The 17,012-nt window shown below is 40.8% G+C and overlaps 1 protein-coding gene across 1 annotated transcript in view; it reads left to right on the top strand.

The window, feature by feature from the left end:
- The window catches only part of DOCK8 (dedicator of cytokinesis 8), a 100,834-nt gene extending 83,822 nt beyond the window's left edge, over positions 1 to 17,012 (top strand). Inside the window, exons 38-48 of the mRNA XM_063295108.1 lie at positions 2,175 to 2,275; positions 3,916 to 4,108; positions 7,494 to 7,637; positions 9,133 to 9,264; positions 10,598 to 10,732; positions 12,832 to 12,921; positions 13,614 to 13,850; positions 14,363 to 14,506; positions 14,937 to 15,043; positions 15,534 to 15,704; positions 16,785 to 17,012. Coding sequence (XP_063151178.1) covers positions 2,175 to 2,275; positions 3,916 to 4,108; positions 7,494 to 7,637; positions 9,133 to 9,264; positions 10,598 to 10,732; positions 12,832 to 12,921; positions 13,614 to 13,850; positions 14,363 to 14,506; positions 14,937 to 15,043; positions 15,534 to 15,704; positions 16,785 to 16,845 — 1,515 coding nt within the window. The 3' untranslated portion in view covers positions 16,846 to 17,012. The remainder of the gene's footprint in view (positions 1 to 2,174; positions 2,276 to 3,915; positions 4,109 to 7,493; positions 7,638 to 9,132; positions 9,265 to 10,597; positions 10,733 to 12,831; positions 12,922 to 13,613; positions 13,851 to 14,362; positions 14,507 to 14,936; positions 15,044 to 15,533; positions 15,705 to 16,784) is intronic.

Here is a 17,012-nt window from a genome sequence, read left to right as displayed (position 1 = left end):
TTTGGTTCTAGAGCCCAATTTTACTTTGACAGTCATTGTAGGGAAGTTCCCACTCACCGAATCGTGGTCGCACCCAGTTTCTTCCACCTGCCCAACGGCGCCCTTCAGGGCAGGTGGAAGGCTTTTCCCACCGGCTGGTCGAACTGTAATTCCTCTTCCTCTTCCCCGAATGGAAGGTCTGGAGGGTCGAGTTCGGCGCATGCAGCCTTCATCTTGCGTGGGAGGGATGGCGATTTCCCTGGCGCTTTTCCTGGCCGTTCCTCTGGTCGGCGTCTTGGGCACGAAGTGGCACGATGCCCATCTTTCCCGCATCTCAAGCACTGACCTTTCGCAAATCGTCATTCCCTTTCTTCCTCCCAGGTTTTTGGTTTAGGGCGACTCGAATATCCCGTAGCACGAGCTCCCTTCGCGATTCGGGCTTGTCTCAGTTCCTTACTATGGGCATACATTTGCAGAGAGTTTTCCGCACTGCCCGCCAACTGAATCCAGCCGTATAAAGTTTTAGGATCGTCCCTACACAAAGCCCAATGGAGGATTTCCGTCTCCAGCCCTTGCTTGAACATCTCTACCAGGGTTGACTGGGACCAGTCCTCCACCTTTCCCGCCAGGGCTTTAAATTCCAAAGCATAGTCTGCGACAGAGAGGGTTCCTTGATAAAGTTTTCTCAGGGAGCTTTTCGCTCTCTCTTGAGCCAATGGGTCTTCAAAGTGTTGTTTAAGTGACCACAGAAACTCATCAAAGTCCTCTAACTCCGTGGCCTCTGCTTGGCACAGCTGTACGTACCAATCGGCTGCCCTCCCCTTCAGCTTGTTGGCAATAAAATTAATCTTGCCCTGTTCTGACCGAAAACTTCGCCCCCAGTCCTCCATATAATGTCTAGCATTAGTGATGAAGAAGGAGAGCGTGGTAGGATCCCCATCAAACTTCACCCTAAAGGGTGGAAAGGTTCTTACCGGCTCCACCGGCTGTGGTGGCTCTGCAAACAACAGCGTCCTTCGAGCCCCCAGTGGTGGTCGATCTCTGGATGCCCTCAGCTCCCTTCCTCCCAATTGACAGGGAGCCCGAGTCTTACTTCTTCCCCGGAATGATGATAGGGACCTCTGTCTTGGGAAAGCCAGCTGGGAGGGGTCTTCTTCCCAGTCTTCCTGTAGGGACCCCGGGCCCCTGGGGATATCCTTTAATAGGGTCACTATCATATCCATTTTGTCCTCTATTGCTTTCATGCAGGCAGGTGTGACAGGCTCTTCCAGGGGTCTATTGGTCACCACCACCCTCGGTGATAAGGGGATTTCGGGTTCCCAGGATGGTTGTGGAGATCCCCTCCCCGGTGCTGCTTCCATTTCGAGTTGGGGTTCACCCCCTGTGGCACCCTGCACCGCCAACAATAGCTCATCCAATTGGACCTCTCACCTCTCCCGATGTGCTGCCCTTTGCGCTCTCGAAGTTGGAGCTAGCAGAGTCTTCGTCGAGTCCGGCTCTTCTTCGCTCCCTTCCTCGCAAAGAGGAGGTTCGATCATCGCTAGCGCTCCTCTTTACCCAAACTTTGGATGGGGCTAGCGGAAATGATTCTCAGCTTTATGTAATGGTTGCCTAATCCCAAATACTCAGTCTCACAAGCTCGGGCTTAAAGATAACTGATTTATTAAAGGAATAGTATGCAAATACAGAGAAAGCTGAGAATGAGCCAAAGCGCGCGAAATACAAACTTAAAAGCCTTGCCTTCAATTCAGTCCTGCCCCAAGCACCCGTCAGCACGCACCCCCTCCCAGGTGCTAGGATCCGTTACACGCGCCTGGGAAAGTAACCTTGAACAGGAGTGCAAACCCAAACATACATTCCAAAGTTTCAAAACAAGGCAGAGCGCAGGAATGGAAAAACCCAGCCATGAGCAATGCGGGTATACACGGAAAACGGTTTGACATGTGAAACGTTACGATGTTAACAGAACATTGAAACGGGGAATATGACATTACTGCATTATATAATAAGAAAGAAATGTAATACTTTAGAAGTTACATTATATGATCCCATTTATGTTGGGTGTTGTTGAAAAACTGAGTGTGAAACCCCATTTTCAATATTCTTCATTGTAGGTTTTTTTCATTTTCTTATCAGTGATTGAAATATGTGGAAAGAAACCTGAAAATCTATTTTGTTTGTTTGAATTTGTTTAGGTGGAAGAATTATTGCGTAATCTGAATTGCATATTATCAGACACAGTGAAAATGCGACAGTTTCAAGAAGACCCAGAGATGCTTATGGATCTTATGTACAGGTTGAAAACTCTAGCATTTCTCTAGCATTTTAAAATTAATAAATCAGAGCCTTTACAATTTAGATTCTAGTTTAGAGACTTTTAATGTCTTGTATGGAATACCTATTTTTGTGAAGTATTTCTTACATCTTTTTGGAGAAGAGTGTTCTATATTACTATGTTTTTAATCTAGGATTTTATTAAGCTTTTAATTCTTTTTATGTAACTGCCCAGAAAAGTTTTGGCATTGGGAAGATGAAAAACATTCATGTACTTATGTTCTTTAGTATGAAACATAATGTGATTAATGTTCAATTAAGAGTATTTATATTTGACAAAAGTATATTGGTTCTATAGCATAGTTTCTCATAAACCTGTAGCATGGCTTGTCATAAAGAATCTGTGGAAAATTTAAAATTTAGAGAATGTGAATTTTCCTAGAGATCTCTAATCCCCTTTATTGGACCCAGGATGTCCTGGGCAAATCTATGGAGAATTCCAGTGATAATAATTATTAAATGAAACATTGTTATACAATTACATAACTGTTTTAATGTATTTTTTGGTTTTGCACCCCACCCAGAATCCATTGGAGTTGGATGGCTGTAACAAATTTCCATGCATGCATGCATGCATAAATAAAATGTTTTGTTAATGAAAAAGTCAACATATTAGCCTAAAGCTGACCCTTTATAGACTGAATTGGGCTGCATTCATTGAGAAGACATGTAGGAGACACATTCATTGAGTTTTTGTATTGGCCCATTAAAATTCGACTGGACCTTGAGCTGCCAAACAGTTGTTTTGTGGTAATGCAATTAATACTACTAAATTAATCAGATAAGTGTGTTTAGAATACCAATGAGTAACGTTATTAGTATGAGGGATGCAGTGGCACTGCGGGTTAAACCGCTGAGCCGCTGAGCTTGCCGATCAGAAGGTCGGCAGTTTGAATCCACGTGACAGAGTGAGCTCCCATTGCTAGTCCCAGCTCCTGCCAACCTAGCAGTTTGAAAACATGCAAATGTGAGTAGATTAATAGGTACCGCTTCGGCGGGCAGGTAATGGCATTCCATTTAGTCATGCCGGCCACATGACCACGGAAGTGTCTACGGACAAATGCCGGCTCTTTGGCTTTGAAACGGAGATGAGCACCGCCCCCTAGAGTCGGACACGACTGGACCTAATGTCAAGGGAAACCTTTACCTTTACCTTAACGTTATTAGCACCTCTCAGTTTGGATTAGAATTGGTTTCAGTTGGAGCAGCCTATAAGCCATGTAAAGCAAGTAACTAAATAAATATTTTATAAGTTGTTCTATACTTTTTTAGCGGTATGGTAAAAGCTGGTCAGTAAATTTATCTTTGGAATTTAGCATATAAATAAATGTTTCTATATAATGGCATCAAAGCTCATTAGAATCCTATTACAAAATGTAAGAAAGGAGATGTTTAGGATGGGGTTCCAGTGTTACCTTCCTGTTAGTGGTAAAAGAGATTGATTGAGTTATGGAAAATTCTGTGGAATATATATATTTTTTTTACTTATGTGCCATTTTCAAGCCAGATGCTATTAATACTTCAAGTTAAAATAATATGACATTTTTCTTCATTCAATTTGCAAGCAAACTAAATATGCCCTTTATCATGTTATTTTCTTAGAATTGCCAAAGGATATCAGACTTCGCCTGACTTAAGACTTACCTGGCTTCAGAACATGGCTGAGAAACACACCAAGAAGAAAAGCTATACAGAGGCTGCCATGTGTCTCATTCATGCTGCTGCTCTTGTTGCAGAATATTTGAGCATGTTAGAGGACCACAGTTATCTACCAGTTGGGAGTGTCACTTTTCAGGTAGGAGCCAATTACTCCATTTCATACCAGTCTTTTCCTGTAATGTCTTGGTAAAGCTAGATGGGTCCCACAGATACTGTGCACATTCACTGAAGCTTAGCAAGGGTAGCAGGATAAAAACCAGTAGTCAAAGCAGACCGCAGAAGTAAAGCAGGGAAAAACAGAGGCTACTTCTCACTAATGGTACTGCATGAATCTTTCTTGGCAGATAAGAAACTTATAAGATTTAAGTCCTTTGTATATACCCAGCAATCCCTGCACACTGAAAACTAGATATTCGGTACAGTTAGTTTGGTGTCATGTTCACTGTTTCAATGTGCACTGTACATCATAACGTTTCACATGCCATGGCGCTGACGCGCATTTCTGTTTGGGAGGGAGCTGCTGTGAAACCTTGTACCAAGCTCTGTATCTATGTTCATTACAATGGAATGTGTTTGGGTTATGTGCTCTGTTCAAGGACTTTTCCCGCAGACCATCAGAAGCTGTTAGGAACACCTGGGATTGTGAACTTGGGAAGATTGTACGGGGGGAGGGATCTCATTTGCACCGAGGGTTTTTAGTTTGCATTTGGCGTGCTTTTATCATTCTCAGCTTTCTTTGTGATCCTGCATACTATTCTTTAATAAATCAGATATCTTTGCATTCCTGCTCATGAGTCTGAGAGTGTTTTAGAATAGGCATTCATTACATAAAGCTGAGAATCACCAAAGTTGTACTGTTAGCTCCTACCAAGGTCAGTTTCTTGTGAGGGAAAATAGTTAACGATGGCCGAGTCCAAGCTCACGACCGGGGGACTTGAGGAGCCGGCTAGCTTGATGCCCGAGTCGACGGTCAAGAGCGGAGAACTGAGCCTCACCCCAGAACCTTCAGATTTCCAGCAGGATTCGAGTTCCAGCCCTGAGGTGGAGGAATCTGACGATGGGGGAGAACCAGAGCAACCGGCACCCAGCGAATCACCTGCAGAGTTGATCACCTGGGATGCAATGGGAGAACCCCAGCCAGGGACGTCCCAGGCATCCTGGAAGCATCAGTTCCCACTGACCCCAGACGTAGAATCTACCACATTATCAATGGAGAGACAGCCTAACATGCGAGGGAGGGAGGAATCTCAAACCCCTGAAAGGCTAAGAGTGGTGGAGGCCAAAATAGAATCAATGGAGTACATGTTAAGAAACCTGTCTCTATCATTGGGGGGCAGGGGAGGCACGACGGAGGTCCCAGCTTCACATAACCATCCCCCATCCTCCCACCCGGACTGCCGGTGGGGCCGGAGATGGCTCTGGGATGAATCTCCACCCCGCAGAGCGACAACTACCGTAACCTGGGGCCCAAACACTCAAGCAGCCGCCGGTTCCACTCCAACAGGAGTGGGGGTGAAAGACTTTTTTGTCAAGTTTGATGGGGATCCAACCAAGTTATCTTTCTTTCTAACCAATGCTAAAAGTTACATGAGGCAGTTTGGAGCATACTTCCCTTCCGAAGAGGCTAAGATAACTGCCATTGCCACCAAGTTGAAGGGTCGAGCGGCTGACTGGTATGTTCAATTAAGTGAGGCTGACTCCCCTGAACTTGAGTATTTCGAGGACTTCATGGGGGCGTTAAAGCTGCATTTTGAGGATCCTCTGGCCAAGGCAATTGCTAAGCAGGTGCTGAAGGATCTTACCCAGGGCCAGCTGTCTGTAGCTGATTATGCCCTGGAGTTTAAGGCTTTAGCTGGGAAAATCCCCGACTGGTCTCAGTCAACCTTAATAGAACGGTTTAAAGAGGGACTCAACCAGGACGTCCTACAATGGGCGTTGTGTAGAGACAACCCAGAGTCATTGTATGAATGGATCTGTCTGGCCGGCAAGGCTGAGCACTCCCAGCATACCTTCATGCAAACCAGACGACCTGAAAAACCACCAGCCACCATGAGGGGACCCTGAAGTGCTGCAACTGCTGCCCAGGACAGTATGCTAAAGAAGCAGTGGACTTGTGAAGAGAGGCCACTATACAGATACTTGTAAGGTTATTTTACCTTACAATAACATCTTACGTTGTTATTGATTATTATAGGGATAGGGATCTGGGCAGAGATGTAGTCCCTTGTTCAAACCCTAAGCTATGGAGAGCATGAATATGCACCTCCAAGGCTCACACATTTCAAGATCTTGCATTTAAGCGAACCTAAGCCAGTTTGGTGTAGTGGTTAAAGGCATCAGGCAAGAAACCAGGAGACTGGAAGTTAATAGTCCCACCTTAGGCACAAAGCCAGCTGAGTGACCTTGGGCCAGTTACTTTCTCTCAGCCCTAGGAAGGAGGCAATGGCAAACCACTTCTGAAAAACCATGCCAAGAAAACTACAGGGACTTCTCCAGGCAGTCTCCAAAGATTGGACATGATTGAACAGATTAAAAACAAACAAACAAACAAACTCTTTTGTATTCATTGTTTCCTGTCCTTACCTGAAGTTTAGTCTTCCTTCAAGTGTATTGCGGTGTTTCCTATGAAATGAAACAGATTCTTCAGTTTTGAAAGCCATCCTGGAAAACTTTAGAACTGGCACATGCTAGTCTTAATAAACATGATTGTCTATACATGCTTTCAAACCAAACTCTGAAGTAATAATATGTGTTATAGCAGATGAGTAATAGGTAAATCTTCATGTTTAAATTCTTTAAAAAAATCAGCATTGCTTGTTAAAGTATTTACTTTAAGCAGGCAGGCTTGTTCAGGAATAATCAGGCAGTACGTCTTCTGCAAAGCAGTTCATCTAAGAGAATAAGTGTGATTTATAATTGTTCCCTGTGGGTCTCAAAGACCTAGGATTTTATTTATTTATTTTCTATCCCGCCTTTATTATTTTTACAAATAATTCAAGGCAGTGAAAATACTCCTTCCTCCTCCTGTTTTCCCCACAACCACCACCCTGTGAGGTGGGTTCGGCTGAGAGAGAGAGCGACTGGCCCAAGGACACCCAGCCGGCTTTCAGGCCTAAGGTGGGACTAGAACTCTCAGTCTCTGGGTTTCTAGCCCGTTGCCTTAACCACTAGACCAAACTGGCTCTCACTGTGCTTATAGATGAGATACTTAACTGCAAAAGTTTCTCTCTTAACAGTCATGAAGTCTGGCTTAAAATCAATGATTTATTTGTTGGAAAGACTGTATTTTTCTATACAAACTGAAAATGAGCACCCACACATATCACTGCTTGAGATATGAGAGATGAACAAAAATGAACATTTTTCTGTAAATGTGGGTGTTTATAGGCAAAAGGCACTATTTACCTTTTTACCAGGTTTTCAATAATACAAAACAAGAAGTGAAAGAAATAAAGGAAGACTTACAATAGAATATAATGTCTAGAGTTTTCTACCGTCTACCTCCTTGTTCCCCCATTCAGAACATTTCCTCCAATGTCCTGGAAGAGTCTGCTGTTTCAGATGATATTCTGTCTCCAGATGAAGATGGAGTTTGCTCAGGAAGATATTTCTCAGAGAATGGGTTGGTGGGACTGCTGGAAAATGCTGCTGAGCTTTTTAGCACTGTGAGTAGCAGTATACTGTCTGTGTTTAATTTTATTTATTTATTTATATTTTTAATTGGATTTAGAGGCTGACCAACTCCCAGCAACTTTGGGCAGCTTACATCACAAACAATCTAATACATCAAAAGAGAACTAACAGAGGCTTGACACCATCTTAACCCTTGGCCTGGGAGCCAAGCCAGCTTTTCAGTGACTTGTAGAACAGCTGCAGGGTGGGACCCATATGGATCTCCAGGGGGATGCTATTCTAGAGGGCAGGCACTGTAGCAGTGCAGACTTGCTTCCTAAGTCCTGATAGAAGACATTGTTTAATTTAGAATATTCATGTCCTGCCTATTTGCATTGCTTGGTTAAAAAATTTAAGTGGGTTAAAACCTAAAATGGGTGGGTACATGAGGACACCATTGCATGCATCTTCATGTGTGTAAGAAAATGCTTTGGTTGTCTTCTTTGCTTGAAGAAGTGGACATGAAGCTCTGTAGATTTAAGCACATTTTCTTCTTTGTTTAGTCACTTGTGCTGACAGACTCATCTAAATATTGCTTTGCAATGAAGCAATACAGTTACCATTCATATTCTGTGGCATATCATTTTGGTCCTAACTAGATCAAATCCAGTATCAAAAAGATTAATTTTGTCTGCAATTTAGTACAGCCTTATTAAGACTTAACACATTAGCAGTGGTCTGATTTATATATTGTGTTATGCAATTATGTACTTTACTTGATTTTGTTTAGCAAGTTCTGAAAAGGTTTGTGAGTGTGTGAACCTTGTCTCTGTTGCGTCATTGGACAAAATAGTGTACACAGATTAAACATATCTTAGTAAGGCATGATGATTACTGCAGATGCTGACTGCAGACAGGAAATCAGAAGACGTTTAATCCTTGGGAGAAGAGCAATGACAGATCTTGATAAAATAGTTAAGAGCAGAGACCTCACACTGGCAACAAAGGTCTGCATAGGTAAAGCAATGGTATTCCCAGTAGTAACATATGGCTGCGAGAGCTGGACCATAAGGAAGGCTGAGAGAAGGAAGATAGATGTATTTGAACTGTGGTGCTGGAGGAAAATTCTGAGAGTGCCTTGGACTGCAAGAAGATCAAACCAGTCCATACTCCAGGAAATAAAGCCAGACTGCTCACTTGAGGGAATGATATTAAAGGCAAAACTGAAATACTTTGGCCATGTAATGAGAAGACAGGACACCCTGGAGAAGATGCTGATGCTAGGGAGAGTGGAAGGCAAAAGGAAGAGGGGCCGACCAAGGGCAAGATGGATAGATGATATTCTAGAGATGACGGACTTGTCCCTGGGGGAGCTGGGGGTGTTGACGACCGACAGGAAGCTCTGGCGTGAGCTGGTCCATGAAGTCACGAAGAGTCGGAAGCGACTGAACGAATAAACAAAAACAAGTAAGGCATGATGCTCTAAACATGGTAATCTGTCTGATGAATTACTGAAAGATTTACAATAATGTTTCTTCTTCACACAAGGGAGGACTATATGAAACTGTAAATGAGGTCTACAAGATTGTCATCCCCATTTTAGAAGCACATCGAGATTTTAGGAAGCTTTCTTCTGTTCACAGTAAACTCCAAAAGGCATTTGAGAGCGTAATAAATAAGGTACTTTTTAACTCCTTCTGTTGTTGGGCTACAATGTTTGTATATTGATCAGGAAGATAAGAATATTAGCAGTACAAACCGTTTTTTTTCTGTTCTAAATTTTACTTTAGTGGGGATGTGCTATTCAATAAAAATCCTGTCTGCTCTGCTATCTGCATTAGGACAGAATTCCACTCCAGTGTTTTTTCCCAAGTAGATAAAAAGCTTTGTAAGCTATAAAAGTTTTGTAAATATCACCTAAGATGCATACAAAATTTCTGCAAACTAGATAATTCTGTATGTAAATTGCTCTAAATCTTTGGTTGATTAATGAGATACAGACAGACACATAGACACATTTTTTATCAGGTAAATAAAACAGCTAGCTGACTTTGTTGGTGTTGTGAATGAGAGCAGAATATCCAAATTCACCTTCAATGGAATCCTAGAAAATGCTTTTCACGCAGAAAGCTCAAATTACTATGTATCAGATTCTGTATTTAGTTTTCCATGCATTTCAAATGAAGAGAAACTTAAGTGTAATGGACCTCTATCTACTGGTCTTTGGATGGAATATATCAAATTTGCATTTGGACTTAATCCCCAAATTAACATGCAAATCTATTGTTTCTGAAGTTTGTCTGGACAAATCAATATAATTAACATCATTTGCAAAATCACATAATTACACAAATTGGTGCAAATAACCTACAAACATACAGTATAATTATGCAAATGACACACATTTGGATTTAACAGACACAATTTCCCTCCAAATGGTCTGCCTAAGTCCAGGTTATACAGAGAAGTCCATAATGCCAACCGAAGGCATTTTATTTATTTATTTATTTATTTTAGAAAATAATGACATAAGGATGGAATTCTCATTAAGAGTTAATCTCAAATGTAGCTTTACTACCACATAGAGTTATTTTCCTTGATCATAATGAAGGCCTTATAGTTTTATACATGGGATAGGATTATCCATATATCATGGTTTTATATATATTTGAAAACTCATTCATTTCAAATAGTTTTAGCAAAAAGATAGATAAAGTTCTTCCTTGCATAAAAGGTGACTGAAACACGTGTTTTTCTAATGCTTGCTTTTATCTGGATTTTTTGTCTGATTAAGAATGTTTTTGGGACAAATAGCTACTTTCAGGCTTGTTCAAGTTTATCTCATTAGCTTCTTTCTTTTAAATCTAGTCAGTTCTTCTAAGATACATCTTAAAAGTAAAATACAATTGCTCTTTGGAAAAACAATCATAGATATGTAAAATAATCACAAAAGTCAGTTTTTACTGCTGCAAAAAGACAGGTTTATTTCAGTGATTTCTTATTCATCAATCAGGGTCAAAAGAGAATGTTTGGGACTTACTTCCGTGTTGGTTTCTATGGAGCCATATTTGGAGATCTAGATGAACAGGAATTTGTTTATAAAGAGCCTGCCATAACCAAACTTCCTGAGATATCTCACCGTTTGGAGGTAAATAATTACACCTGTATTAAGAAACTGTGGCAGAAGGATATTCAAAAAGATAGTTTTATAAATTGAATGGAAATTATAAAGGACCAATTACATTTTCAGTCTCCTAAGCTAGTCTTACGCAACCTGATGCCCCCCAATTGTAATGGGACAGCAACCCCTACAATTCCTTCTGAGGATTCTGGGATTTGGGGTCCCTGCACATCTGGAGAATTCTGGTTTCAGCAAGTCACTTCACTGCACTGAATATTGTCTTAAACCTAGTAGCTTAACCTAAGCATCAAAAGATCTTTACAAACTGGAAAGCATTTATTCTTACAGTTTCCATTGCTCTCTAGTTACCTCCCCTTATTTATATGGCAATCGTGGCACTGCTTTCTATAGCAGCAGAAGAGCTCAGGGTGCAAGGAAAGAAATGGCAGTGCCAAGGAAGAGAGAGGATACAGTGGGAATTTTTTAATATGAAGATTGTCATGAGTAAGGATGGCGAGCAGGGGGCTCCCATCCAGACTGTTAAGCGCATGCGTAGCACTGAGGAATTGGGCAGCCATTCAAAGAGACAGATCGGGACCGCCTTAACCTTTGGGGTTTATATGTCTGGATTTTTCCCACGCTTCTTCAGTTTGTTAGGATTCCTGTTATGTACAAGCAATAAAACATTAGAGACCAGTTCCTTGTCTCAGCGTGGTTCCTGGCTGTTAGGACAAAGATACTCAGTTTTGAGCCTGTCATCTAAAATTAGTGAGCCTTTCAGGAGAAGTTGGATATACTCCCTTATCTCATGAGTGATTGTAAAGGAACAATTTCTACCAAAACAAAACCAAGATAAACCTTGTGGAATTTGTTTAGGCCTTCTGGACTTGGAATGAAGGTTGGGAATTTAGCGAGTATCAGAGATGTGTGTTTAAATGTGTGAGAATGAATATTACTTTATATGGGAAAATAAAGCACTTTAACAAAATATTGTAGTGCTTTTCGCATTGCTCTAATATGTAGGGTTTACAAATTAGTTCAGAGGAGTCATTGTCCTCCCAAATGGCTCTTTTGGACATGCCTGCTTTGCAGTGGTTCTATAGAGGAATTCTGCCCCTTCTGGGGATTTGTAGCAGAAGAATGAGAGGAAGCTTGAGTGACAGCAGGTGAGCCTCACAATCCAGGAATGGGTGCAACTGGTGCACTGTCAGAGTGTGCTGGAAAGCGTTTGGCCCAAGAGATCAGAAAAAACACACACCAGGCATTTCTATAAAAATCAATCTATTTACAGAAAGCACAAATACATATTTATAAGCTCATGCATTCACACGCGCTCAGAGAGGACTGGAAGGAGAGGCTACAAAAAGGAAACTGAAACTGTAACAAGCCCAGGCAAATTCCTTCCAGGCAATTTCCTTATATGGTCATTCTTTTCACACCCAAAACTGAGGATCCTTAAGTTTGACCTGTTCACCCTGCCAGAGTGATTTGTTACCATAGTAACTCAATGGCTCTACAGCCAAAATCAGAAAAAAACAAACAAATGCCAACACGCACAACATGAACTTGCACAAAAGCCCTCCTAGCCATGACTGCCACCTGCTCCTTGAGCAGGAGTTGTGAGTCAAGGAGGACCTCAGACTGTGCACTGGGTCTGTTTGGGACAGTGCTACCCCATCCAGTACCAAAGATGGTAAAACCCCACATTCGGAAGGCCCTAAGACCCAAAGCCACTCAGTCTGGCCAGGATTCATTTGAAGCCTGTTGTCCCCCATCCAGACCTCCACAGCCTCCAGGCACCGGGACAAGACATCCACAGCATTTCTTAGTTCACCAGGGGTGAAAAAGTATAATTGGGTATCATCAGCATACTGACAATACCTCACCCCATTGTGATGAATGATCATTGCTTGAGAATAAGTCCTGTGGAATTCAGTGGAACTGACTTTTGAATGAACTATAGAATTGGGCTTGGATTCCACAGTATTTTACACAACCTTAATTTCATGTAAACTAACATGCACTTGTAGAAATGTCTTCATCATAGACTTACCTCACTGTGTGTGTGTGTGTGTGTGTCTGTCTGTGTGTCTGTCTGTCTACTCATGATTTTATTTGCTTCTCAGGGATTTTATGGTCAGTGCTTTGGGGAAGATCGCATTGTTGTGATCAAAGATTCTATTCCTGTGGAAAAGAACAAGTTAGATCCCAGAAAGGTATGGTAACATTAATTCCATAAACTCTACAACTAGAAATCTTTTATTTTACAGTTAAAAACCCCTAAGTCTGAACCTAAAATTAAGACAAAAATCTTATCCAAATGAAAAGGGAGCACAGTCTGGCAAGGCACCAGCACAGTCTTGCAGGGATTCAGCCTCAGATGCCCATGGTGAACACTCCCAGGATAGTATGGCAGAGTGAGGTTGCGGGAAGAGAGCCCAAAGTCCAGTCTTGTAGTATGTCAATGTGATCTTGCAAGATCCAGTCTTGCACACTTGGTGCTGGATTGCTAATGAGTGTCAGCTAAATAAGAGTAGGATCCAGGAAATGTACAAATACCTTGTTTTTCATGTGAGTAATACAATGTGACTTTCAGTTCCTAGTTTTAGTAAGTTTGGTAATCATTAACATATGAGGGCCAGTTTGGTATAGTGGTTAAGGCATCAGGCTAGAAATCAGGAGATCCTGAGTTCTAGTCCCGCCTTAGGCACAAAGCCAGCTGGTTGATCTTGGGCCAGTCCCTCTCTCTCAGCCCTAGTATGCAGGCAATGGCAAACTACTACTGAAAAACAGCATGGACTAGTCCAGGCAGTTGCCAGGAGACTCAAAGGATAACAACAACAACAACAACAACAACAACAATAACAACAATAATATACTAGGTTTACCCACTTTCTCTTCTTCCCAGGCCTATATACAAATTACTTTTGTGGAACCATACTTTGATGACTATGAGATGAAAGACAGAGTAACTCACTTTGAGAAAAACTTTGATCTTCGACGATTTATGTACACCACTCCTTTTACTCAGGATGGGCGTCCACGAGGAGAGCTGAGTGAGCAGTATAAGAGGAAGACCATTTTGACCACAATGCATGCCTTTCCCTACGTCAAAACTAGAATCAATGTCATTCAAAAGGAGGAGGTAATGCAAGCTTCTTAAGAAGGAGCAGGGAACCTGTACCCTTAGGGCTGCATCAGCTTTCGAATCACCTTTTCCCCATTTTTGGAATTACCTCTGATTGCAACTGCTGAAGATACAATTTTCAGTCATTTTAAGGCCAGGAAAGACTATGAAAACTATAGTGTATAGGGCTATAATACCTAGACTGCAAAAACGCTGAGGATCCCTAAATGGCAGCAGAAAGGTACAGAAAAACCTAGGTCACTGTTGCCTTCTACTAACCTTGATAAGTAACCTTGATGCTTTGCAGACCAGATAAGGAAATGCAAATCCTTAAAAAGGTATTAGAGGTAAAACAAAAATGAAGTGAATCTCTAAAATTCTCAGGGAAAAAAACTACCTCAGTCCATATGTGTGACACGGACCTGCCCCACACTGGGGCTCTATATTTCTCTTTCCAGTATTTTATTTTATTTTATTTATGCTTGCATTTTCTTTATGAATGGGCTATCTTTATCCATCTTTGGTTTCAGTATGTGTTGATGCCAATTGAAGTAGCTATTGAAGACATGCAAAAGAAAACTGTTGAGCTAGCAGTTGCTACAAGCCTGGTGCCTCCAGATGCCAAAATGCTTCAGATGGTCCTTCAGGGTTCTGTGGGAGCCACTGTTAACCAGGTACATAAGGATAAATAAAATACTTTTGCTGCTTAGAGTACTATTTCTCTGTTCAGCCATACTGCATATTGGGAGAACAACAACAATGGCATAAATATGTGTACACATACCCCCACTGGAAATCAACCAAGTTTTCTACATCATCCAATGAGTCCTGAGGCTCTACCAGCAGTATAATCCATTAGCATTCACTTTCTGATCTTTGTGATATCTAGGTTGTCAGTTCCAAAATGTTGCTACCATTAACTAGATTCTTCATGTTGATTTTTTTTTATTCTGCCCCATCCTATTGCATCTGGGATTCCCTCAAAGTTCATTGCCCAACCAAAAGGCCCTTTTATTCTTTGCCATCTACTGGGTATTATATTCTGATTTTTGTATAGTTAACAAAATGTAGTTACCTAATCCAGTAAAATGTTATTCTAACAAGGGACCACTAGAGGTTGCTCAAGTGTTTCTGGCTGAGATTCCAGATGATCCAAAACTTTACCGACATCACAACAAGCTGAGATTATGCTTCAAAGAGTTCATAATGAGGTAAGTAAAGAGGACAGAGAGATCAGTTAACATTGTAATTACGGTGAGTGTGTCTGCAGTAGCAGATCTGGGTGTGAGATGGATTCATAATGAGGGCCAGTCACTCAGTCCAATGTACCTCCTAGGCTTATTGTTATGGAGATAAAATGAAAAATAACCTCATATTGGTGGCCTTAAGCTCCTACAGAAAAGAGTGAGGGGGGGGAGCATAAATCTAACAAGTAAAAAGTCATAGGCTCTCCACTGCAGTATAGAATGATCATGGATAAAATATATTTCCATATATACCAGAGGAAAGGTGATAATCAAGTTGTCCCTGATTGTAACATAATAAGTGCCTTGATACTCATCCTTCCCCATCCTACTTGTCTAGAATGATGTCATTAAACGACTTATCCTGGTCAAAGATTTAATATTACCACACATGGCTTAATGTAGTTAAGTGGAACCAATCACCAAGTAACTTTTTTTTTCATAATTTGGGCAACAGGTGTGGAGAAGCAGTGGAAAAAAACCGGCATCTGATTACTGCTGAGCAAAAAGAATATCATAAGGAACTGAAAAAGAATTATGAGAAATTGGAGAACAACCTCAGACCAATGATTAGGAGGAAAATCCCAGAGCTATATAAACCTATTGTGAAATTTAACAGTATTTCAAGGTATAAAAATAATACTGTATTTCTCTCAGCCCTCCCAGGTAAACCAGACAGGAAACTAATGATGAGCTAATTCTACTTTATTGTAGGCTACATTAACAGAATCTTGCAAGTCTGAAAGTCCAAACCTCCTGCCTTCCCTATTTACTGCCTGAGTAGTTAGGCGGGTCCTTCCTAAGTTTCTTTCTCTGGCCGTTACTCTGTTGAGAGCTCCTTTCTCTTTTATCTGATCTTTTTATTTTATCTTCCCTAGGCAGCATCTCTTCCCCCTGTCTTCCCAGGTCACCCTCACATTCCATCACAACTTCAGACACTAACTATATAAAAGATGTATTACGTGACATAGTGAGGAAAATCCAGTCAGGATCAAATCCAAAGGGCAGTCTTAATAAAATTGGATTTGCATAATAAGCTAACATAATCCCTATAATAAAGAAAAGAGTCTATTTCGTTTCTTTTCTATTTCTATTTCTAAGTTGAAAAGGATAAGTTGTGCTTTTAAACAATTAGTCTTGATAAAGAAATGCAAAAAGCCAAAACCTACTAATGAAATTTTCTGCCATGTTCAGTTTTTTCCAGAAATTAATTTTGTGCCTGGGTTATGTCTCTATGTTGATGTTTCTGTGGATGCAAATTTCCTATGTGTCCTCTGGATTTTGATTATGTAAATTTTATACTGTAGCCAGCTAGATTTAAATGCTCCTTTATATGAACATAGTATTCAGTGTTTAAATAGATCACGTCTTACATTTCTTCCAGTTTTTCATATATAAGATGGTGCATTGTATAAATATATGTTACCATAATATATAATTATATAATCAGTCATATAATAATGTGCATATACAAGAAGTATACAGAATAATAAGTAGTTCTCAAAAATATATTAATCCTGCTTCAAGGGAATAATATATTTTTCTCAGTCTAACTTCTGACACTCCAAGGAAGAAGAGACTTTATATGCAATTGCAAGAGGACAAAGTCTGAATGTGTTATATGATTACATTTTTAAAATCTCTCTCTCTCTCCATACACATTTCCATTTTCACTTTTTAAACTTATTATTATTATTATTCATTTCAGGGACTCTTTCCATAATTCTAGCATTAGGAAGTATGAACAGCTGCCCACGCAGAACTCTTAAGAAGAATAGTCTTACGAAAACAAGCGATCCTTCTGCAACAGATTCAAATGAAGGAAGATACCCACTGAGATACCATGTAGGAAGCTCTTCTCACAATTCCTGATGACCACATTTTGTCAATATCATTAGCAGCAAAGTTGCTACGTAGGAGTGGAAATGGCCATTAG

This window comes from Candoia aspera, chromosome 2 (genome assembly GCF_035149785.1).
Source record: "Candoia aspera isolate rCanAsp1 chromosome 2, rCanAsp1.hap2, whole genome shotgun sequence".
Lineage (NCBI taxonomy): Eukaryota > Metazoa > Chordata > Lepidosauria > Squamata > Boidae > Candoia > Candoia aspera.
Note: the sequence above shows the minus strand (reverse complement) of the source record. Positions and strands in the feature narration are given on the sequence as shown.